General features: G+C 50.2%; 1 protein-coding gene across 1 annotated transcript in view; it reads right to left on the bottom strand.

Annotated features, from left to right (window-relative positions):
• The window catches only part of RGMA (repulsive guidance molecule BMP co-receptor a), a 49,945-nt gene extending 26,081 nt beyond the window's left edge, over positions 1–23,864 (bottom strand). Inside the window, exons 1-2 of the mRNA XM_027520995.1 lie at positions 23,618–23,864; positions 2,235–2,350 (exon numbers count right to left, since the gene is read on the bottom strand). Coding sequence (XP_027376796.1) covers positions 2,235–2,350; positions 23,618–23,631 — 130 coding nt within the window. The 5' untranslated portion in view covers positions 23,632–23,864. The remainder of the gene's footprint in view (positions 1–2,234; positions 2,351–23,617) is intronic.
• Positions 23,865–24,301: the final 437 nt, after the last annotated feature.

Here is a 24,301-nt window from a genome sequence, read left to right as displayed (position 1 = left end):
GACTAAATGCGCCTGTCAAGGCCTCAAATTAGAAGAAACATTAGCCAGTTGGCATGACAGTGCAACAGCTATCTGCTCTATCTGCCAGGTTTTAGTTACCAGCCTTGAAGCCAAAAAGAAATGGGCTTCTTGGAAACAAGTGATGGAATTCGGGCTGTGCATTATATAACCCACCAGCTTTCCTCAGACTACGGGGGAGATGTTTAAAGTTTTCTAAGATGGAGAAATCAAACAGCAACCCCCTCCACCCCTCACCACCACCCTGGCAGCTCCCTCCTACCTCTGAGTACCTCCTGCCAGCCTTTCCTTTCCTCTCCCTCCAGCCCAAGAAGCTAACAAGTGCTGCCGCTTTAAGAGCGGGAAGGTGTTGTTTTAAGGGCCTCTAAGCCCCCCTTCTCAATTTCAGCTCCAAGCTGAGATCACATCCCCCATGGCAGCCAAGGGACAAAAGCCATTTATCAACCCATCTGATAAAACCTCCAGTGGGCTGGATCTTTATCTGGACCAAATAGAGATGCACACACACTGCAAACTCCTGCTCCTCCAAAAGGAGGGATTTCTTTTCTTTTTGAAAGAGGAGGGTCGCTTCAAATTTTATTTTCTTAGTTATTGGGAGGGAACCAAATCAGCCAGACCCTTCTATGGGGGGAAGCAGGAGGGGTGGAAACTGCCTTTTAAAAAAAAAAGGAAGAGGAGGAGGACTCCCTGCTGCTTGACCCCGTATGGAGGTTGTAATATTCCAGGGCGAGGGTGCACCGGATGGGTCCAAGGGCTCTTTGAGGCATTGACACCCTCCATCCTGTCTTTGGCCGGGGCCTCCACAATGGAATCCTGGGCTACAAGCAGGTTGCGGCTCACCCGGGACGCCCTTGGGGCGCGCAGGGCCGGGTGGGTTCCGGGGAGGAGGTCCCCCGCCCCGAAGCAGGGCTGGGGCGGGAAGGTAAACGGATCCTTTCTCCCTTACCGCTGCGGCACGGTCCTCCCACCGGGAGCCCCAACTTACAGCCAGGCCGGGTCCGGACTGCCCAGTTCTGCCAGTTCCTGAAACCCAGTTGGCTGAGGAGGAAAACAAAACAACCCAATCCCCGGTCTAACTCAAGTCCTTTCTTGCAAAGCTCGGGAGTGCGCGGGGGCTGCGGATTCGTTCCGGCTGCCGAGCGAAGGCAAGCTCTTTGCAAAAAGACACCTCGGAACCCCGCAGCACAATGGAAGTGGCCGGGAAATCCCGCCTTGCATCGGGGACCATTTGGTCCGTGACGCTGGGTTTATTTGTATTTTTTTTAGCAAGGGGAAAATGGATATAAAGCTTGGCGTTTCCAGGCTGTGAGTAGCATATGGCAAAAATGGAATAAACTTTAATGAAACATTATAAAGAAAACAGACCCGGGATTTAAGTTTCGTGCCTTCCCCCTCCCCCCGAAAGGAAAAAAAAAAAAAGTAAAGAAACTAGAGCGTTTGGGAAGGAACAAATGCTTCTCTGTGGAGTTGGTCTCCCTTCCCCCAACAAAAACAAGAGGTCCCGGCTCGGAGGAATTTGAAAGCAGCGATCTGCCAAAAACATTGTGAAAAACTATGGGGGATTCATTGGAAACAGATGGGCTTTTTCAGCTTTAATTCTGAAATTCTCTCCCTTTCTGACACAATAAAAACAAACAGGGGCCGACGCGGGATGTTATCACACAGGAACAAGGGGCCGGCGGTGCCCAGCCCGTGGGCTTCCCCGCGTGGGCAAGCCCGTGGGGGCGGGACGGGGTCCCGCGGGAGGGGGCGGTCCGGGCTCGGCGGGGACCTCAGAGGCGCCCCCGGCTCCACCCCTGGGCACCGGACAGGTCTGCAAACTGCGGGACGAGAAGCTAGAGAAAGTGCCCCCCGGATCCGAGTCCGTGCCTCCCTTTCTCCCCCTTCTCCGGGGCCCCTAAGGGGAACGTCCCGGGTACCCCCTTTTCTGGGAAGTTGGGAGACGTCCCCGGCGCCTGTGATCTCCCCGCCTGGCTCTTTCTCATTACAACCTGAGAGGGTTCCCCCAACCCCAGGTGCCCACGCGCATCCATCGCGCCTTCGGCTGGACGCGGGAGAAACAAAGACGCGTGGAAACGCGAGGCGGGGGCCCGAGGGCGCCCGGCGAACCTGAGCTCCGACTCGCCCGCAGACCTGTGGCCCGGCGCCGCGAGGAGACCTGGGGAGCGGGCCCCGCGCGCCCAGCCGGCCGTTCCCGGGCTGGAGCAGTGCCTTACCTGCGGGGAAGCTGCAGAGGAGGAAGGCGAGAGTCGGCCAGAATCCCAGGGCTGGTCGTCCTGCCCCTCTCCCCATACCCATCCATCCAGCTCGGCCTGTTACCACTAGCCTCTCCCTGGAAGAAGAGTTCAGGAGAAAAAGAAGAAGCAGATAAATCACGCTGCCGAGAAAGGGCGGCCTCGCTCCGCCGGCGGGAGCTGCGAGCCGGGAGGCTCGGTCCACCTCGGCCGCGGGCGCCCGGCGCGCCCCCCCGCCCCGCGCGCCCCTCCCTCGCCAGCCATCGCCCGGCTCCCCGCCAATGTCGGCGCGGCCCCGCGGCCCCCGCCGCCGCGCGGCCCGCCCCCTCGAGCTCGGGTTTCAGCGCGGCCCGCGGGGGGCGGGCGGAGAGGAGCTGGGCGGGGACCGCGCGGCGGCGCTGGCCTCGGGGACCCGGGGAAGCCGGGGACTGTGGGCGCGCCGCGGCGCCCCGAACCCCGCGGCTGTACACCCGGGAAAGGCCCCAACCCCCCCGAGACGGCCAAGCCCCGCAGAGTGCAAGGATGGCCGCGCGGCACCCCCGCCCCCCACTTCTTCCCTAAAAGTGGCCAGCCTAAGTAGAAACTGAGCTTGAAAAAAAAACAACCCAGGACCCTTTTACAACTAGACTGCAGTCCCAAAGTCGCCACTGACACCCGGGCTCTTCTCTCACTCCGACGTGTCCCGGGTGCAGGAGGCTGAAAAATCCACCTCTGATGTGTCCGGGGTGGGGCGGGTGGGTGGCCCTCCGGATCTCCCCACCCCCCCATCTCGTGGCCCCCGAGCTGGGGCCCCTGCCCAACGGAGGCGGCAGGGTAGCGACCCCCGCCCCCACGCCCACCCCGAGGCGTGGATGCTGCGGTCCGTGCACAGGGCCCAGACGCCGGGCACTGCCAGGGCAAGGCCACCAAGGCCGCTCCTGGGAGGGCATCAGGGTGGTGACTTCCTTTAACTTGGTCACTTATTTTTCCAGGAGTAAAATGTCTCCTCCTCAAGATTCCCGAGACCTCGCAGCTGTCTTGCGGCTGTTGGGCTATTTAAAAGAGACTGGCAAGGTCCCCTGAGAAAGGTCTTTTGGATGGAACACAAATAGGCCGGTGCAAGTGTGTTTAGTCAAACTCTTTGAGCGACCCCCTCACCTCACTTCCAAGCCTACTCATCTGGTTCTTTGAAAAAGACTTCTGAGTTTTTATCCCACTCCGATGTTTCTCTTAAGCACTGAGGCAGTCGGTCACTCGCTGCCGGCCGCGAAGGCCGCAGGGCTGCGTGTCTGCCTTTGGGACGCTGCCGGCCTCCAAGGGAGTGAAGATGCAGCGGAGAAAGCTCTGGGCGATGGGAAGAGGACCCTAGATCTGTATGCAACCGGAAGCAGTCAAAGTGCTGAACCTGGCTTCCACAAAACAGGTAGGAAAGAGGACGTAACAGCTCAAGCAGCCAGGCCACGGGGCAAAAGCCAGCCGTTGTCCCCTCAGGGCAAAATGCCATGATGGCCACTGCTGGCCCTTACGATCTGGAGCACCACCATACTTCCTTCAGAAATTTAGGTCTCAGTCCAACAGGCTCTAATTATCATTACCCACTCCCCCCTCAAAAAAAAAAAAAAAAAAAGAAGGGATTTATTTTAAGCCCCGGTTGGCAAAATACTAGAGGTTCGTCTAGGGAAAGGCCACCACCTCAAAATCCAGGTCTCAGATTGCATTCCTCTCAGGCCTGGCCGGACTGGGAGCCAGACCCACAATTTATTCTCTAGAATCGCAGGATGGCCTCAACACAGTGAGGCCGGCCCAGAACCAGGCTGCACAGAGGCACCTTTGAGGTCCACCAATTAACACCCTCCCCTAGATCCTGCCTTTCACAAGTTAGTTCTAAAGCTTTTTAATGAGAGAGAAAGGGTCCATTAGCATTCCCAGCAGCCCCACCCCCACACAGCTGCAGTGTCTCCAGGTCAGAGAATGGGACTCGGGAACCCTGCAGGGAGGCTGAGAAGGAGGCCTGTGAGCAGGCCCTGCAGGCACTGTCCTTGCCCAAGAGTGGGGGCCTTTGGCTGCAGGACTTTGAGCCTCTACACTTCAGGGTCTTCATCTGTAAGGGGCAGGCTGATAACGTTGTCACCCCAAGACCACGACTGAATACAAACGTACAAAGCAACTGAGCAAGTCATGTGATTTTTTCTTCTGCTTCCCAATGCATATCAAAGTTGTTTACACTGTACTGTACTCTGTTAACTGGAGAAGGAAATGGCGAAACCCACTCCAGGGTTCTTGCCTGGAGAATCCCAGGGATGGCAGAGCCTGGTGGGCTGCTGTCTATGGGGTCGCACAGAGTCGGACAAGACTGAAGCAACTTAGCAGCAGCAGCAGCAGTACTCTCTTAAGTATGCTATCGTATTATGTCAAAAAGACAATATGTATGCCAGGTGGCACTGGTGGTAAAGAACCCGCCTGCCAATGCAGGAAATATAAAAGACGCAGGTTCAATCCCTGGGGTGGGAAGATCCCCTGGAGGAGGGCATGGTAACCCACCCCAGTATTCTTGCCTGGAGAGTCCCATGGACAGGGCAGCCTGGCGGGCTACAGTCCATGGGGTCACAGACACGACTGGGCGACTAAGCACTTGCATTGGTATACAGAGGTGGGAGGGAGGGCAGGATGGGGGGCACATGTACTCCTGTGGCTGATTCATGTGAATGTATGGCAAAAACTACCACAATATTGTAAAGTAATTAATCTCCAATTAAAATAAATTTTAAAAAACCAAGACAAACAAAAATACTTTGCTGCTAAAAAATGCTAACCGTTGAGTGAGCCTTCAGTGAGTCAGGAATCTTTTTGCAAGAGTAACATCAACGATCACTGATCACCTAACAAATGTATAAGTAAAGAAAAAGGTTGAAGGACTGAGCGAATTACCAAAATGAGACACAGAGACAAAGTCTGTGAAGCAAATGCTGTTGGAAAAATGGCACTGATAAACTTACTGGATGCAGGGTGGCCAAAGACCTTCAATTTTTTTTTTTTGTAAGAAAGCAGTGTCTGTGAAGTGCAATAATACGAGGTGTGCCTGTACAATCCGGGAGGGACACTGGGCCGTGGGCGCGCCCCAGCATTCCTGCTGGGGCCTGGCCGCCATTTGGGGAGGAGATCCAATTCCTACAGCATAAGGGCATCATTTGGGCAGGGGATACAACGGGCTTCCTTCTCACAAGGAGAGATGTGTGAGGCTGAATTTGGACATCGTAAAAGTAGAGATTTGGCTTTCACACAGCTAAGACTATGAAGAGAAATCCAGCCACAAATAGAGCAATATGGGGTTGTGTTGACCTTGAGGAATCTGTCTATACTGGCCAAACCAACCAGCTTATTATTGACAACTCCCCGGCTCTCTGCAAAAATAAGAAATTCTTGAAACGTAGGGTTTGGGAACTTAGCACTCCGTTTGCCATAGAAATTCACTTAACTCTGCGTGTAGCTGACTTAAGACTAACAGCTATCGTTACCTTCTGACCACCTCTGCATTTTCCCTGGAGACTTTGTCATGCTTCGGCTCCCTTTCCCTCAGTCTTGGCTCTGGAGGCAGCTCCACTGAACCATCATCCCTCCGTCTCTCCCTTTCCACCTTGGGGGGTGGTCGTGCTGTGTGATGAATGGGCAGAGGGCTCCTGGAAGGCAAGGTCTACATAAGGTTGAAGCCCTCCTGAGACAGGGATTTCTGGCTTTCCCAGCCTCTGGGGTATGAACAGGGTGTTCTCAAGTCCAGGGCCTGAGTCATCGGTCAAGAAATACATATTTAGGACTAGAGCATGCTAGTCCCTGGGGGACAAAGCAATCAATAAGATAACTCCTGTCTTCTGAACTGCTGGTAGAAATAGATATTAGAGGAAGGTGAGGGGAGAAAGCAGAGGTCAGAAGTGAACAGCTGACTACCCGGGGAAGACTTGACCCAAAATCTTGCAAGGTGTCTTCAAAGATTCATTTTCAGTAAGAATGATAGCAACAGGGGCTTCCCTGGTGGCTCAGTGGTAAATAATCCACCTGCCAGTGCAGGAGACACAGGTTCGATCCTTGATTTGAGAAGATCCCACATGCCTCAGAACAATTTTAAGCCCACGGGCCACAAGGACTGAGCCCACGCTCTAGAGCCTGTGCTCTGCAACAAGAGAAGCTGCTTCAATGAGAGGCCTGTGCACCGCTACTAGAGAGCAGCCCCTGCTTGCCACCACCAGAGAAGAGGCTACGCAGCAGCAGAGACCCAGCACAGCCAAATAAATAAATACAATTTAGAAAAGAATGATAATAATAATGGCTTATGCTTCAGTGTGCTCCCACATTATGTCAGGTGCCGGCTAAGTGCGTCACATTTCTAGACACTTTACGCTAAGGCAGGTTCTATTATTATCCCCATTTTGCAGATGAGAAAACTGAGGCTGGATGAACTTAAGTACTCACCCAATTACCAGCTAATAAACTGCAGAGCCAGCCACACCAAACCCCATCCCTGACATGCTGTATGTGTCTTTCATGCCAATGAAGCAAGTCCACACTGGGCTTAAAGTCAACGCAAGACAGATAAACTTAACAATCTCTTTCAATAAGGAATAACAGACTCTGACAGGGAGGCCCATAGGCACCGGGGGCCTCCAGCCCAGTCTAGGGTGCAGCGTGGGAAGTTCTCCCAGTGTGGGTGTGTGCCAGGGGAAGATGGTGGGCAAGGGAGGAGGCACAGGGCAGGGCTTCCAGGTAGAAGGAACACCAAAGATACCATTTACCAAGGTGTGGCTTGTCTGAGGAGCTGGAAGATCTTGATGATGGCTATAGGAGAAAGAGGTGAGGCTACAGAAAGAGTACGAGCCTGGCACATGCTCTGCTAGGGTGTACATCTTTAGAAATCAGGAGCTCCACCCAAAGCCTCCTGAAGAAGAGGGATTTATTCCTTTGGTAGACCATCTCAGAGGACTTAACAATAATACAGATGCCCAGGTGCCACTCAGGGCTTCCCAGGTGGTGCTAGTGGTAAAGAATCCGCCTGCCAAAGCAGGAGACTTAAGAGACGCAGGTTCGATCCCTGGGTTGGGAAGATCCGCTGGAGGAGGGAATGGCAGCCCACTCCAGTGTTCTTGCCTGGAGCATCCCATGGACAGAGCAGCCTGTCAGGCTACAGTCCATAGGGTGGCAAAGAGTCAGACACGACTGAAGCGACTTAGCATGCAGGCGCCACTTGGAGCATCTGAATGTGAATCTCAGGAGGTAGAGCCTTGGGTGTCCGCATATTTAATGAGCTCTCCCAGGTGACAAATGTTAGGGACTTGTAAGTTTTAAGTTCCATCACCCTCCATCAACCTTGGGTGCACATAAGACCCAGGTTGAGTCAATCAGTTCATCCTCTTGGACTTAAAGTCCAGGAAAGACAGAGAAACCAATGATCGCTTTCACTAAAGCAGAGACTGGCATGTGACCCACGCTGACCAATCAGCACCTGTCCTGAGACTGTTGCCATGAGGAAGCACCCAGTTCTGATTTCTGATTCCTCTGTAGGATGGATCTGGGGATGGTAATCTGACAGGAAGGCAAGTGTTGATGTGTGCTGTGGGTTGAAGCTGTATCTGCAGCATTGGCATATATATATCTTTATTATTAAACTTGAATTGTGTCTGGTGAGCTTTTCAGGAACTGATGGAGATTTTCAGGGCTAACCGTCCCCACATCACTCTTTAGCGTGTGATTCTCCCTGAAGCTTTGTCTTAGCTCCTTGGAGCCACCTAAGAGCCTGTTCCAGCTATGGGAGCCAACAAAGTCCTAGTTTTGCTGAAATTGGTTTGATTTTGGGTCTTCTCATGTCTAGGCAGATTCCTGACCAACCAGGAGAAAGCTAAGGTCCAATTCTGGTCCCAGGAAGTATTTTTGCCATCCTCAGAAGTGCAGGGATGTGTTGTCAGTTCAGCTCAGTCACTCAGTTGTATCCGACTCTTTGTGACCCCATGGACTGCAGCATGCCGGGCCTCCCTGTCCTTCACCAACTTTTGGAGCTTGCCAAACTCATGTCCATCAAGTCAGTGATGCCATCAAACCATCTCATCCTCTGTTGTCCCCTTCTTCTCCTGCCTTCAATCTTTCCCAGAATCATGGTCATTTCCAAGGAGTCAGTTCTTTGCAACAGGTGGCCAAAATACTGCAGTTTCAGCTTCAGCATCAGTCCTTCCAATGAATATTTAGGACTGATTTCCTTTAGGATTGTCTGGTTGGATCTCCTTGCAGTTCAAGGGACTCTCCAGAGTCTTCTCCAACACCACAGTTCAAAAGCATCAATTCTTCGGTGCTCAGCTTTCTTTATAGTCCAACTCTCACATCTATACATGACTACTGGAAAAACCATAGTTTTGACTAGACGGACCTTTGTTGGCAAAGTAATGTCTCTGCTTTTTAATATGCTGTGTAGGTTGGTCATAGCTTTTCTTCCAAGGAGCAAGCATGTTTTAATTTCATGGCTGCAGTGATTTTGGAGCCCAAGAAAATAGTCTGTCACAATTTCCATTGTTGTGTTGTCAATGGCTCTTAATCCACGGGACTTCCCAGGTGGCGCTAGTGGTAATGGATCCGCCTGCCAGTGCAGGAGGCGCGGGAAATGCAAGAGTCGAGGGTTAGATCTCTGCGTCAGAAAGATCCCCTGGAGTGGGAAATGGCACTCTTTTTTTTTTTTTTTTTGGCTGGAAAAACTCATTTACTGGCAAAATTTCTTGAGCCTCCTCCACTCCTCATATTTGAGTAAATTTTCCCTGTACCACATTTTGAGGAACTCAGTTGTTTAGTGGGACCCAATCCTCTTTTGTAATTATCTCTCAAATTCCTCTATTTTAAAAAACTATTTTTAATTGGAGGATAATTATTTTATAATATTGTGTTGGTTTCTGCCCTACATCAACATGAATTGGCCATGAGTGTACATAGGTCCCCTCTGTCTTGAACCTCCCTCCCATCTCCCACCCCATGCCACCCCTCTAAGTTGTCACAGAACACCAGATCTAAGTTCCCTGCATCATACAGCTCAAATTCCTCTTTCAGACTTCAAGGGCTACACTGAGTCTGGCCATCTCAGATTTGATGAACTAGAGCTGCTCAATCTGTGCGTAACCTTTAAGGTTTTATAGACTTTTGATCATATCACCTTTCTGGCTTCATCTTTCCACGCTGACATCCTTCAAGAACAAAGCAGGCCAGCTTCTTGGGAAAGCCTTCTGTTTGGGTGATTACTCACCTTCCTACAGTTCTGAGATATCTTCTCTAGGAGAAGGTCATAAAACTGCCAGGTTTGGGTAGAGCCCAGGGAGAGCACTATTTTTGGCTTAGTGTCCAATACCATTTCTGAATGCTTGGTCCTGCATGGCCTTTAGCAAACAAACATTTTGCAAAGACCCTCAAGATTCCTTGGGAGCTATAAACAGCCTGGACACAGTCCGTTATTTCTGGACACAGTCCGTTATTTTTGTAATTTGGATTATGTTTTCCTAAGTGCATTGGATGAGGCTTGCCCCTGTGAAAGCTTAATATGCATCTTCTTGTAAACTCATAAACTGGTCCTGCAGTTAATCACCATGTGTTTGCCATCTCTCCACAGAGTCTGGAACCATTTCATCTGCAGGCCTGGAACCATTCATTCCTCCAGATGATCTATGGACATTTAAACAAAGTCTGGGAGCACTGGCAATCCTTGGGGATCCCCACTGTTTATAATTCTTCGTTTAGAAAAGTACCTGTTTATCATATTTTTTGTTTCCTATCTCTAAGGACAATTCCGATTCATGGCGATTTCCCCCTGCATTCTGGAGGAACTTACTGTTGGAAATGACCTTTGGGGTGGAACTTTGTCAGAAGGAATTTTGAACGTCTAAACATAATTCTTCCCTGTGTTTCTCCAGGCCTATTTCTACCTCCTAGAGGAATGCTAATAGTTGATTGGTCCAATTTCACATTCTCTTTTCAGAAAGTGTGTTGTGCTTTGGCCAGTTAATTAAGACTTTACAAAGTGCCTGCTGACACTACCTTTTTAGTATCTGTTCCACCAAAGTGACTATTAAATGTGACCCTTCCTGGATGGGTGGGCTTCCTTTGTGGGCAGGAGGCCCTTGGGCGAGGGCCAGTGTGGAAGGAAAGTTGCCTTTTTTGGCCACCGAGATATGACTGCCATCTTTAATTGCCACTTCTCCCTTTCCTCCAGATGGTCCTGGGGTAGAGGGCCCCAGGCTTTCCTTGACCTGTTTGTTGCCATGACGATGCAGGAATCTCCCTGCTTCTCTTCTTCTAAAGTCTGGTTCTCACTGTCCTTACTCTGGCATCAGGAAACCTCTTTACCGTTGATTCTGGAAAGCCTTATAGTGTGTTCCCGTTTTGGCTTATCTTGTTGTTTTTTTTTTTTCCCTTTGCTTCAGGCTTCCTTTCTCTCTGTGTGCACACGGCTTTCTTGGTTCTGAGCTCTGTCCCTCACCCCGAGGGATGCTTATTTGTACTAATTAAAACACACAGAATTTTTTTTTTTTTTACAATATTTTAATGGATTTTTGAAACACACCTTTCCCTGACATTCCAATGGCTCTCTTTAGAAACTGAATGAATATTTCACCTTCACTTTGAAACCTCTCAATGGATTTAAAACACATTAGCAGATTTTATTTGCTCTTGGACATGTCTTTTGCTTGCCCAATGCCTCAGAGGGTGAAGAATCCGCCTACAATGCAAGAGACCCTGGTTCAGTCTCTGGGTTGGGAAGATGCCCTGGAGAAGGGAATAGCAACCCCCTCCAGTATTCTTGCCTGGAGAATCCCATGGACAGAGGAGCCTGGTGGGCTACGGTCCACGGGGTCGCAAAGAGTTGGACACAACTGAACAACTAATACTCTTCACGTGTCTTTTAATGTCTATGATCAGGTTAGTAAGATCCCTCCACTGCTACAAGGCAGATTCTTTTAATCAGTTTTTCTGTTTCATTCATTCAACAAACATTCACTGAGTACTGGGCTCTGAGCAGGTTTTGGGGGTTCTCAGATGAGCAGCAGACAGTTCGGCACCCCCCTCCTGGAACCCTGGGGGGGCAGTCAGATGTGGAGATGAAGAATTCTAGTTTTGAGGACTCTTGAGAGTGGTGTTTGTGTGGTGTCTCAGGAGCCTCATATTTATTTCCCATTCGGTTGCCACAAATCAACTTGGGACTTAACAAGGCTGGGGAGTCTTTCAGAACTGGGGTCTCTGTCAGTAGCTTCTTTAAGGAACTGGACCACTGACTGCAGAGCAAGACATCATTAGCACCAGGTATGGTGACAGCTATGGTGACAGCAACATCACTACTGGCCTCAAGACCGCAACACCATCTGTCAAAATTCCACCTTGTGAACAAAGCACGTCGGACTGCCCCGTGGGGTGGCACCCCTGCTTAGTTCAGTTCAGTCACTCAGTCATGTCCAATTCTTTTCGACCCCATGAATCGCAGCACGACGCCAGTCCTTCCTGTCCATCACCAACTCCCGGAGTTCACTCACACTCATGTCCATCGAGTCAGTGATGTCATCCAGCCATCTCATCCCCTTCTCCTGCCCCTAATTCCTCCCAGCATCAGAGTCTTTTCCAATGAGTCAACTCTTCGCATGAGGTGGCCAAAGTACTGGAGTTTCAGCTTTAGCATCATTCCTTCCAAAGAAATCCCAGGGCTGATCTCCTTCAGAATGGACTGGTTGGATCTCCTTGCAGTCCAAGGGACTCTCAAGAGTCTTCTCCAACATCACAGTTCAAAAGCATCAATTCTTCGGCGCTCAACCTTCTTCACAGTCCAACTCTCACATCCATACATGACCACTGGAAAAACCACAGCCTTGACTAGACGGACCTTTGTTGGCAAAGTAACGTCTCTGCTTTTCAATATGCTGTCTAGGTTGGTCATAACTTTCCTTTCAAGGAGTAAGTGTCTTTTAATTTCATGGCTGCAGTCACCATCAGCAGTGATTTTGGAGCCCCAAAAAATAAAGTCTGACACTGTTTCCACTGTTTCCCCATCTATTTCCCATGAAGTGATGGGACCGGATGCCATGATCTTTGTTTTCTGAATGTTGAGCTTTAAGCCAACTTTTTCACTCTCCACTTTCACTTTCATCAAGAGGCTTTTTAGTTCTTCTTTACTTTCTGCCATAAGGGTGGTGTCATCTGCATATCTGAGGTTATTGATATTTCTCCTGGCAATCTTGATTCCAGCTTGTGTTTCTTCCAGTCCCCCTGTTCAGAGGTCCTCTTTGGAGGACCAGGTTGGCATGGGACATCTGCATGGAGTGTCTGCCCCAGAACCTTCCAGAAGCACACCCCTGCTGGTAGACATGTATGTGCATATTCATGATGCTGGAGAGATATAAAAAGGATTTTTTTTTTTTAAAGAAAACAGAGAGAGAGCAAATTTCCTGGACTTTCTGTTTCCTTCCATCTAATATCAAATTTATTTCAAGAAATTGAAACAGTATTATACATACATTAAAAAAAATCAATTTCCTGTTAAATGAAATAAATTCACTATCCCTGGAGGTCATGACTATTTACAGTTTCATGTGTATCTTTCTAGATATTTCTATATGCAATAAGCACACATAAAGTCAATCAATCAATCGATTTCTCTAGCTAGCTAGCTATCATTTTACCAAAAAGTATTAGCAAGCCCCCAAATGCTCCCTCCCCAGCGGGTACTTCCTATTTCATTCTGTCTCTCAGTGAAATAGCCCTGTAAATCCCTCCACTCATGGCAGGAGCTGAAGAGACTAAGAACTGAGTTCCCCAGCTAAAGGGGATATATGTCCGTAGAGAGAGATTTAAATATAAAACAGTCCATGTGAACAAAGAAGCAGACTCAGATTTACAGAGAGCCAACTAAGGGTTACTTGTGGGGAGAGGGGAGTGGAGAGGGGCATAACAGGGGTAAGGAATTAAGAGATACAACTTATTAAGCATAAAAGAAGCTTCAGGTATATTGTACAACATGGGGGATATAGCCAATATTCTGTAATAACTACAGATGGAGAATAATGGAGAATAACTTGTACAAATTGTGAATCACTATATTATATACCTCTAACATATAATACTGTGCACCAGCTATGTCGCTGTTGCTGTTCAGTCGCCCCGCTGTGTCCGACTCTTTGCGACCCCAGGGACTGCAGCACGCCAGGCCTCCCTGTCCCTCACCATCTCTCAAAGTCTGCCCACGCTCATGTCCATTGCATCAGTGATGAGTTGGCTATTTGCATCAGGTGACCAAAATACTGGAGCTTCAGCTTAAGCATCAGTCTCCTTCCAGTGAGTAGTCAGGGTTGATTTCTTTTAAGATTGACTGGTTTGAGTTCCTTGCTGTCCAACGGAGTTTCAGGAGTCTTCTCCAGCACCACAGTTTGAAGGCATCAGTTCTTCGGTGCTCAGCCTTCTTTACAGTCCAGCTCTCACAACTGTACGTGACCACCGGGAAGACCATAGCCTTGACTATATGGACCTATGTCGGCAGAGTCAGCTATACCCCACTTTAAAAATAAATGAAAATAAATAAAATAGTCCACGTGAGGAATGCCAACTGCCTTTACAAAATTACATCCTCTTTTTCTCCCGGACTTAATTCCCATTTTCAAAAACACGTATTCTGTCTTCTCTCATCTGTTAGTAAATCCACATTTACTGCAACTTACACGGTGGAGAAGGAAATGGCAACCCATTCCAGTGTTCTTGCCTGGAGAATCCCAGGGACGGGGGAGCCTGGTGGGCTGCCGTCTATGGGGTTGCACAGAGTTGGACACGACTAAAGCGACTTAGCAGCAGCAGCACACGGTGGAAGGTAAGTAATCTGCGTCAGGTCATCCAGCTAGCTGAGTGGGGTTTGGGCAGGTCTGGGTGACTCCCAGCCGTCACCTGCCACCTCTGACGAGCTCACTGGCCCCTTCCCAGGCACAGAGATGGTGGGTTTTCTGTCTGCCTCTACTGACCCTTGTTCATCTATTAATACGTGCTCATCTTACTCAGGACAGAAGGAAGGATTCCCTTTGAGATGCCCCAGTCTCATCTCAGGCTGAGCTGGAGGCCTTCAGATGATCTACTAACAGTTTTTGGGGTCGCATTTCCATAATGTAAGCCCCTCCTTTCACCTGTTTGTACCTCTCCTTCTTGACCACTGAGACTCTCAGTAAGCTCCTGGAGTAGCTTCGTTCATTCTTTTGCTACATCTTCCCTTTCTCCCTAGATGGGACTGTCAACTAGTATATAGTTGGAGTTTCATTTATGAAAGTCTTCCTGACTTTCCTCTCCAGTTCTCGTCCGTGACTCCAGCCCACACCTACTAGTTGGTCTACCGCTGCCAATCCTGCCTACAAAGGCCAGTACGGAGTGATAGCATTTGAGAACTGCTTACTTGTCAGTGTTGAGATTGAGAGTTTTTATTTATTTTTCTTTTTTTGGCAGCACGGTGCAGCATGCGGGATCTTAGTTTCCTTACTAGGGATCGAACCTGCGCCCCCTGAAGTGGAAGTGCGGAGTCTTAACCACTGGACCACCAGGGAAGTCCGAGATTGAGAGTTTTTAGACACTGAAGTGGATACGGAGAAAGAGCGAGACCTGGGGTTCGGGGCAGTTCTACGTCTAGCTGCGTGGCCCCTGTCCCATCCTATCTCTGGACCCGCAGCTTCTCAATCTACAGAATCATGACCTGGGTGCCCCACTCCCCTGGGGGGTGGTGTCTCCCAGCTTCACAGTCTGGTATCTCTAGGGATTCAGTGACCAGGTATTAGCTCTGTAACTAAATGGCCTTGCCCACACCTGACTCTGAGGAGCCACTCTGGGGCCCCATCTGGACCATTTCTGGGTTCCCCCAAGCGAAATGTTGATGAGCAAGTAGGAAATGTTATTTGAAAAGTGACATTTGTATGTTTTAGTGCCAGCATGAAATTCTTCAGCAATCATTCCCAGCGATATGACCATATACCTGAAACCACACCTTGAAAACACTCAGTAGCCTCTTGTTTTAAAACAACTTTTGGGTGCCTATACTGAGATGCCCCAGGTTCCTACGAGGGAGAACAGGCCACCCAGTATGTTCCTCTTCTCATTCCAGTAAGTTCTTGGGAGAAGAACCAGCTTGGACCCATTTATCCACCAAATGGCAACTGTTTGAACCGACAGCGTGTCTGCATCTCCCCCAACCAGCAGAAGGCCACGGTATTTGGATTAATGAACAAGTAAGTTGGTGCCAAGCACAAATACCATAGGCATTTAGCAATAGGAACAGATAACCAAGTTATTCATCAAATTCAAAACTGTTTAGAATGGCTAATGCAAAGCTGAAATAAAGAAGATCCCCAGCTGATGGGTGGCGGAGAAGGGTGCCAATCTAGGAAAAAATCAGTCTATTGCTTTATGTGACATTTTCTCTACCACCATGGTTTTCTTTTTTTAATTTGTTGGAGGCTGACGGAATGTTTTCACTTTTACATTAGAGAGTCAGTATAGCACGCTGGCCAAGAGCACAAAGTCTGAACAGATACTCTAAAGCTCAGTTATCCCAACTGAAAAGTGGGGATATACTTTGGCTGCCTCATAGGGTTATTGTGAAGATTAAATGAGTTAACACAGTGATAGACCACTTAGAACAGATGCTAGGAAGAGAGTAAGTGTTGATAAGTAATTGCCAATGTCAGTTCTTGCCTGGACAATCCCAGGGGCGGGGGAGCCTGGTGGGTTGCCGTTTGTGGGGTCGCACAGAGTCGGACATGACTGAAGTGACTTAGCAGCAGCAGCAGCATTCTTATATTACCAACAAGAACCATTGTTTTGATGGTAACAAAGTATCTACTATAGGTTACAAGCCTTTAGACCTGTGGGAATTGGGGAGAAATCCTCAGAATTCCCCCAAGGACTTTTATTTTGTTTTTTAAATTAAAAAATTACTTTTTATATAATTTTTAAAGGTCACACTCCATTTACAATTATTACAAAATATTGGCTCTATTTCCCATGTTGCACAAACACATCCTTACAGCCCATCTCACACCTAATGCTTTGTCCCTCCCACTCCCCCAGCCCCACTGCCAACCACAGGTTTGTTCTCTATGCCTGTGAGTCTGCTGCTTCTTCTTTTGTTATATTCACTAGTCTGTCGTATCTTTAAACTTCCACATATAAGTGGTATCATGCAGTATTTGTCTTTCTCTGTCTGATGTACTTCACTTAGCACAACGCCCCCCAAGTCTGTCTGTGTTGCTGCAGATGATGCTTTGACATCTTGGCAATTTGTAAGTAATGCTGCCATGAATATTGGGGTACATGTTATCTTTCTGAATTAGTCCCCAAGGACTTTTAGATAACCTTGACCTCTGGGTGGGTTCTAAGTGCATTATCAGTTATACTCAAGTTTTGTTGAGCAACCACTATAAGACAAAGTCTCTCACGTAACTGTAGGGTCATTTCAACAAAGTGATGGACACAGCTGTGTCAAAATGAGGAGACTGAGACTCAGGGAGATTAAGTGACTTGTCCAAGGTCACTGAGAATATAAATGGCAGGGAGAGATTCAAACCCAGGTCTTGTGGGGCCAAGTCCAGTGTATTTCCCACCAAATCATAGTTATTTCTCATTCTCACCAGGGTTTACTTTTTCCTGTTAGTCAAATAATATGCTCCATATATATAATGATGGCTCATGATTAGAGATGTGCATATGTTTAGAGATATACTGTTTTCCATAAACAAAGATATTAAAATATTTTAAGAAAAGAAAAAATTTCCTGAACCATCTCCCCTACTGTATCCCCACAAAAACTTAGGAAGTTGAAATAGAGAATTTTTTTTTCTTTCTTTTAGGTATTTTTAGGTCAAGTTTTCATAGAGTTTTCATAGAGCACTTACCTGGGCTTAAGAGCCTCTGTGTGTTATGCTCCGTTGCTAAGTCGTATCTGATTCTTTGAGACCCTTTGGACTGTTGCCCGCCAGGCTCCTCTGTCCATGGAATTCTCCAGGCAAGAATACTGGAGTGGGTTGCCATTTATTCCTCCAGGGGATCTTTCCTGATCCAGGGATTGAACCCTCATCTCCTGGCTGCATCGCCTGCATTGGCAGGAGGGTTCTTTACCACTTGAGCCACCTGGGAAGCTGACAGCCTCTGACAGACAGGTAAATATTACACAAAAAGATGTTTAGGGAATGCTATCTACAATATCAATTCATTGGAGTCCCTTCAGACCTCAAGCCATTCAGAGTCTGTCTTAAATTCAAAATCAGATGGGCTTCCATCTAGAAATTGATCACTGACCCAGAACGGGAAGACTTGGATGCCATCTTGGTTCGGTTTCGGTGTCATCTTGGCTTGGGTTTGCTTTACCCTCATTGACTCTTGGCCCAGGTGTGTACATGTAGGGAGCAATACGTTCCCTAGCAATGCACCCCTGAAGTCAGCAGACTCTGCCAATAGCATCTATTTGCTCATGAAGAAACCAGATGCTTGGAGTTTAGGAATCTCCTCTATCAAAATGCTCTCAGCAGAGAAAAATCAAAGCAATGTACAACCTCACCACATGTCTGAAGAGGGTCGTGTCAAGCTTTTCCTTACCATATGACCTTGAGATACCCAAGGACACAAGCTCCCATGAACTCCTTGTTCTGTGGCAGAAATGACCTACCAAACCTAGCAGTGAGGGGTTATTAGCAGGTCTGGACCTGTGAGGGAAGCGATCACGGACCTCCTCACGTCTACAGGTAAGCCAGTCCTCAAGCTCTACAGTTTCCATTTTTAAATTTTGGCCACACCACGAAGGTTGCAGGATCTCAGTTCCTTGACCAGGGATTGAACCTGGACCACAGCAGTGAAAATACCAGATCCTAACCACAAGACCACCTGGGAACTCCTATAAGCTCTGTATTTCTTTGTGCTTGCATAAATGGAAGCCCATGTGAGAAAACACAGTTGTATTAAAAATCTATTTATTATTTATATTTTACCTCTTTTCCATAAAGGATATTAAATTAAATGTGGATCAGACGGTAAAGAATCCACCTGCAATAAGGGAGACCTGGGTTTGATCCCTGGACTGGGAAGATCCCCTGGAGGAGGGCATGGCAACCCACTCCAGTACTCTTCCATGGAGAATCCCATGGACAGAGGAACCTGGTGGGCTACAGTCCATGGGGTCGCAAAGGGTCGGACACGACTGAGTGACTAAGCACAGCACAGCACACAAATGAAAGTTATGTACCCAAACTTCCAAACAAACATGAATTCTCACTCTCTTCAAGGTACCCATTGTTTTGAGGAAACCTGGTAGCTGTTACAACTCTGTGAATGAAACTTGCATACCCACGTGCTTTTGTGCGAGGACCTGTCAAATCCCCACTCTGACGCAGGGTTTCCACTGTCGGTGGAGCACCGGCTGCCGGGTGGGAAGCCACAGTTCACCTGTAGACCATGGGACAAACTGAAATAAGGACGTGGGCCACTCACAGGTCCTGCAGGACGGACCTGGTGTACTTCAGGGGGCCACACAGGGAGGTCACGGCCAAGGGCGAACAGAGAGACAGGACTCGGGCCACACGCCTTTAGGGGCCGTGGGTAGAGGGTGCTGGGGTTCCTGACCTAAGGCCAGATTGGTCAATTCAAACCAAAAATGTGGGCTTCTGGTGAGCCTGAAGGGGGTCTCAGCTAAGTGGGGCACAAGCGGTGAGTCCTGGGGAGAAGGAGAGACTGTGGATCATGACCATGACCCCTGGCTGTTATTTAGGGCATGCACTTGCACGAGGGGGCTGGTGTCAATTTAAGCTCCCCTCAGGCCTCCTGACCAAACAAAACAGATGCGGAGGCATCGATACCACGGGGTAGCTTAGCTAAACCCTCAGCAGCCCAGCGGATTTGTTCCTATGCATGCAGGCGTGCTCAGTCGCTCAGTTGTGTCCCACTATTTGCAACTCCAGGGACTGCGGCCCGCCAGGCTACTCTGTCCATGGGATTCTCCAGGCAAGAATACAGGAGTGGGTTACCATGCCCTCCCCCAGGAGATCGTCCCAACCCAGGGATTGAACTCCAGTCTCTTTTGTCTCCTGCATTGACAGGTGGCTTCTTTACCACTAGCACCACCTGGGAAGCCCAGAAGATGCCCTAGTGAGATAGAAGTGAACAAGCTGTAGGGCACTGGTACTCATATACGCTCATCCCGCTGCGTGTCCTGTGAAGGACACAGAATCTAAAAGACTTGGCTGTTTTACCAGATTGTTGACGGAATCTTTTGTTTTCAAGTTTCTGCCAGATTTTCAGACTGACAAACCCAGGATCCTGATTCCTGAAAGCTCTTCATCTTGGAGTGTTGCTTTAAACAAAACAATCGAAAAAAGAAAAGTAAACTCAACTGGCAATTTTATCATAGTTTTCTGCATAAACAGTGTCTGCAGCACTTTCATTCTTTACTGTAGTAAATCTGGATATAATAATTTTATAAGGTATGTAGCGTGCATTTATGTTTGTCTAGTAGCAGTGACTTTTAATCTTTTGGTGGTGGTTTAGTTGCTAAGTCATGTCCGACTCTTGCAACTCCATGGACTGGAGCCCACCAGGCTCCTCTGTCCATGGGATTATCCAGGCAAGAATACTGGAATGGGTTGTCATTTCCTTCTCCAAAACGGCTGCAGAATTGATGAAACTGTCAGCTATTTAATCATGTCCGACTCTCTGTGACCCTGCGGACTGTAGACCCCCCAGGCTCCTCTGTCCATGGAATTCTCCAGGAAAGAATACTGGAGTGGGCAGTCATTCCCTTCTCCAGAGGATCTTGCCAATCCAGGGATCAAACCTGAGTCTCTCACATTGTGGGCAGATTCTTTACCCTCTAAGCCACAGAGACAAATTCTTAAATTTTTCAAAGGGGGCTGTAAGATATTTGCATTTGTCATTTTTTTACCAATTTCTGCCCAAATCACAAAATTTTTTTCCTCCAGCCCTTAGAATTATAAAGTTTCACACCTCAGTGGGCATTCTTGCCTCCTGATCCTTAGGCTCTAATGTGATATCGCATTTTGTCCTTATGGGTCAGATCTGGCTAAGAAACTGTCATCCTTTTAAAAGATGTTCATTTTTTCACCAAGGAAACTGACTTCTGACTGACTTTGTCTGCACACTTGGGCAAGGCAGTCCTTAAATTTTTTCTACCGTCCTGTTCATCGCTCTTCAGAGCAACGTTGCTAAGGGAAGGCAGGCTGAAACTGTCACTCAGTCAAAAGGAGGAAAGGAGAGGCCTGTCATCTGAAAGGCTGGATCTCCCCTCTTCAAGTTAAGTCTCTGTTAAGTTTGTTGAATGAATAACGAATGTTGTTTGAAAAGCAAAGCCATTCTCCTGGAGAGCCACAAGGATACTGCAGACACTTAAAAGTTGGGTGAACTTACAGTTGATGTTATAAGTCAAATTCTAGAACAGTGATCTTTAAGGAGGGGTGCCCTTTCGTTTCACGGAAGAGGTGGCAATAAGCCTGCACTCTGTTCAAGCTCAGTTTCATTTGGGTATATCCTGCCTCTCTTCCTGGGCGGCAGACTTTGGGAGAGAGTACCCCTCTAAGACATGACTTAATTTGGGGGCCACACTTGGCAAAAGCAAGTGCTTGAGTTTAATTCGCTTGGTAGCAAGGCTGAAGGGAAAAAAGCCCTTTAAACTTGCAGAACCTTGGCTCCACCTCTCCACCTCGCTAGGCATCAGTTTTGAGAGGCGGAAATGCCAGTACCTCTTCCTGACCGCTTCCCTAGAAGCAGCCAGCATCACTGTGAGAGTGACTTGAGACCCCGCCGCCCCGTCCCTGTGTTAGGAACGCTCCGTGCCTAATCATTTTGTGTCGTATCTCCTCACCTAAGGACTCCTCTATCTGGCCCCCACGGGCTGGTTTAACAGCCAAGTCAAGGGGCATGTGAACTAGGGGCTTCTCATCCTCCGCTGTGTATTATTACACACACTGGGGAGGGATTGAATCAGGCCTCAGAGACGCTTGGAAGGAGAGAAAGCAGACAGAGGTTTCCTAGTGAAGATCACAGAAGCCCTCTTTGAATAAGATGCCAGGTTACGGCAAGACCCTTTTTGTCCTAAATCTAGTTATTAACTAAACACCCGCAAAGGGGGACACAGTTTGCGATAGCGTGTGGAGTGGGCGGAGAAGCCGCCTCTCGTTTGGAATGTTTGCTCAGAGCATAGGCCCCTGTCTGTCACCTGAGAGGGAAAGGGTGGGAGCAGGGTTATTGAAAAAAGGATGCTGGGGACCTCCCTCACCACCACCACAGCTCAGAGGCTCTCGAGGGGGCAAGGACCCTTCCCACAAGGAGAGCACCACACCGCTCTACAAGGAACCAGCTGACTCTTCAGAACAGGGAGAGTCCGGCGCATTGCTAATATCATCTGCCCTGGAAGGTGGCAGCAAAAACCAGGCTCCGGCAGACGGTGGAGCCCGCCTGGCTGTGTGGGTGCCCCACCCACAGCCTTTGTCCGCTCTGTTTGCCATCCAACAAAGTCTGCCCCAGTTGCTAATTGGCGATCGTGTCCCTTATAAGGGAGGCCTGCTTGTTGCCTGCCCTGGTAGTGGAACAGCAGGAAGTCTCTGGGCAAAAAAAAAAAAAAAAAGCCATTTTTGTATATTATACCTCTCCTAGATGGATTTGTGCCAGACTCTTTTCCAGTTCTCCTTCAGCTGCCCTCCAGAGCACAGCCCACTTCTTTTCTAGGGGGTTAGGGCTCAAGACTCCCCTGACAAATCATTCATGTCTGTGATGCACAGGAGAAGATCACAGTCTGTGCACAGGTTTTGCCAATTTCTGCGACACGTGTCCAGAGAACATGCGCAGGCTCACTCTGGTGACATTCTAGGTCATGTCTGTGCTGTGTGCTCAGTCGCCAAGTCATGTCCCACGCTTTGCAACCCCACGTACTCTAGCTCGCCAGGCTCCTCTGTCCAGGGAATTGTCCAGGCAACAATACTGAAGTGGGTTGCCATTTCCTCCTCCAGGGGATCTTGCCCACCTAGGGATGGAACTCATGTCTCGTGCGCCTCCAGCGTTGGCAGGTGGATTCTTTACTACTGAGCCACCTGGGAAGCCCTGTGCTTGTGAGAGAGGACCCTAAAGCCAGAAGGAGAAGGTGATGGATCTTCTCCAGGTGAAAGCCTGCCACACTCAGTGCGACCTGCAATTCTGACCCGTGAGCTGGGCGCGCGGAGCTCTGTCGCCGCTGCGCTTCAGCTCAGCCGGAAGGTAAATAAATACAGCGGGGAAAACTCGTCCCTGGGTTAGCTCCTGCCGCCCAGAGAGACGCCCCGAGTCTCCCACTTTGAGAACATTCAACTTCGACGCCTAAAAGAAACGCGCGGCTCATCATTTCCGCTAGATGGCGCGATGTCCCCTAATCCGTCCGCAAGACACCCGATTTATAAAAATAAATACAATCCGACGCCTTCCGAAACCACATCACATAATAGCAGCTCGCAGGCTCCCATCAGGAAAAAAAAAAAACCTAAATCTGGGGGAATTGACTCTACGTCCGAGCAAATCTAACGCAATCACATTAACAGGCTGCAATCAAGAATTGCACGGGGGCGCCCCCTTCATCGGCCCTCCCCCTGGGTACACCTGTTCCCCTGCCCCAGCGCTTCCGCTGGGATGGGCCACGGCTCGAACCACGCGCGGAGCCTTCTCTGCTCGGAGCTCGCCGGGTCCACCTGTCCGCTTAGGAACACCAGGGCCCCCCGGGATCCTACTCCTTAAGCACTCAGCCCAAGCCCCTCATCTTCCTGCGCACCTGCCCTTCCAGGCAAGGGACCACTCGGACCCGAGCCCACACGGAGCGCAGCGTCGATGCCCCCGGGGCCGGCACTCGAGCCGCGGCTCTAACTAGGTAGCCTGGCGCAGGGCAGGGGTACGCGGCCCGGGCGAGTCCGGCCAGTGAAGGCTCACGGCGGGACGGCTGGGTGGCCCGCTCGGTCTCAGGCCCCGCGGGCCGATCGGAAGGGCCGCCCGAGGAGGAGGTGGCAGCGCGGGAGAAACGGAGCTCCCAGCACGCGCACAGTGGTACAGACGGTCGCCGGGTGTGCCCAACCGCGCGCGCTGCGGGCTGCCGAGGAAGAGCATTTTAGGGAAAAAAAAGAACAAATACCAAACCACAAAAACTTTACTGCTGCCAAGAGCTCAAGCGATCGAGTCGCAGCAAAGCTCCAAATCTGGGCAAGATGAAAGCAAGATGAGACGCAGGGTTGGAGCGGGGGGAGAGGTGGGAACCAAAGCGGTGCGGTGGCCCGGGCAAGTGGCGGCGGCGGCGCCTCGGGGCTGTCAGAGCCAGGTTGGTCAGGCTCCCGGCGCGCGCTTACCTTGGCGGCTGCATGAGCCCCTGCAGCCCGCGGGGGGTGGCGCTGGCCGGGCGGCGGGAGAAGAGGGGGTGCCGGGGCGCCGCTCTCGGCCCCGGGGCAAGGTGGGAGGGGCTCGGCAGGCGCTGGTCCCCGCCACCCCGGCCGTTTCAGCAGCGGCCCGGGGCGCGCCGCCTGCTCCCGGGCTGCATGCCTGCGAGCGCTTGGAGGAGCCGGCCCGAGAGCGAACCGCGAGTGCTTCCCCAGCCCAGAGGCTCGGGAGGCGCAGCAGGCGCTCGGGAGACAACTGCCGAGTCGGGCTGCTCGGGCCAGCCCCCTCCCTCGCCCGGCCCCCGCCCGCCGCCGCCGCCGCCGCCGCCGCCGCCGAGCGCTCGGCGTCGCGAGGTTCGTTTGCGCGCGGAGGGGAGGGGGTGGGCCGGGCGCCCAGGGCGCGGGCGGGGGGCGAGGCGGGCGGGGCCGGCGGGGAGGGGGCGGGAGAGGAGGCGGAGGTGCGGACTCAGATTGCCCTGTCCTCCGCGGCCGCACCTTCCCGCATCAGCACCGGTTGAGGGGTGGGCTGGGGGTGCGCAACGCTGCAAATGGAGACTTCCCTAAACCGCGCCCGGGTCAGGGGGGAGCGGGCGACAAGTGCGGCGACCCTCGAGGCGCCTCCAAGTTTCCTAATCTCCCTCTAGGATGCCCGGGAGA

The sequence above is a fragment of the Bos indicus x Bos taurus genome, chromosome 21, assembly GCF_003369695.1.
Source record: "Bos indicus x Bos taurus breed Angus x Brahman F1 hybrid chromosome 21, Bos_hybrid_MaternalHap_v2.0, whole genome shotgun sequence".
Taxonomy (NCBI): Eukaryota; Metazoa; Chordata; class Mammalia; order Artiodactyla; family Bovidae; genus Bos; species Bos indicus x Bos taurus.
The sequence above is the reverse complement of the archived record's forward strand: the minus strand, read 5'-3'. Positions and strand labels throughout refer to the sequence as shown.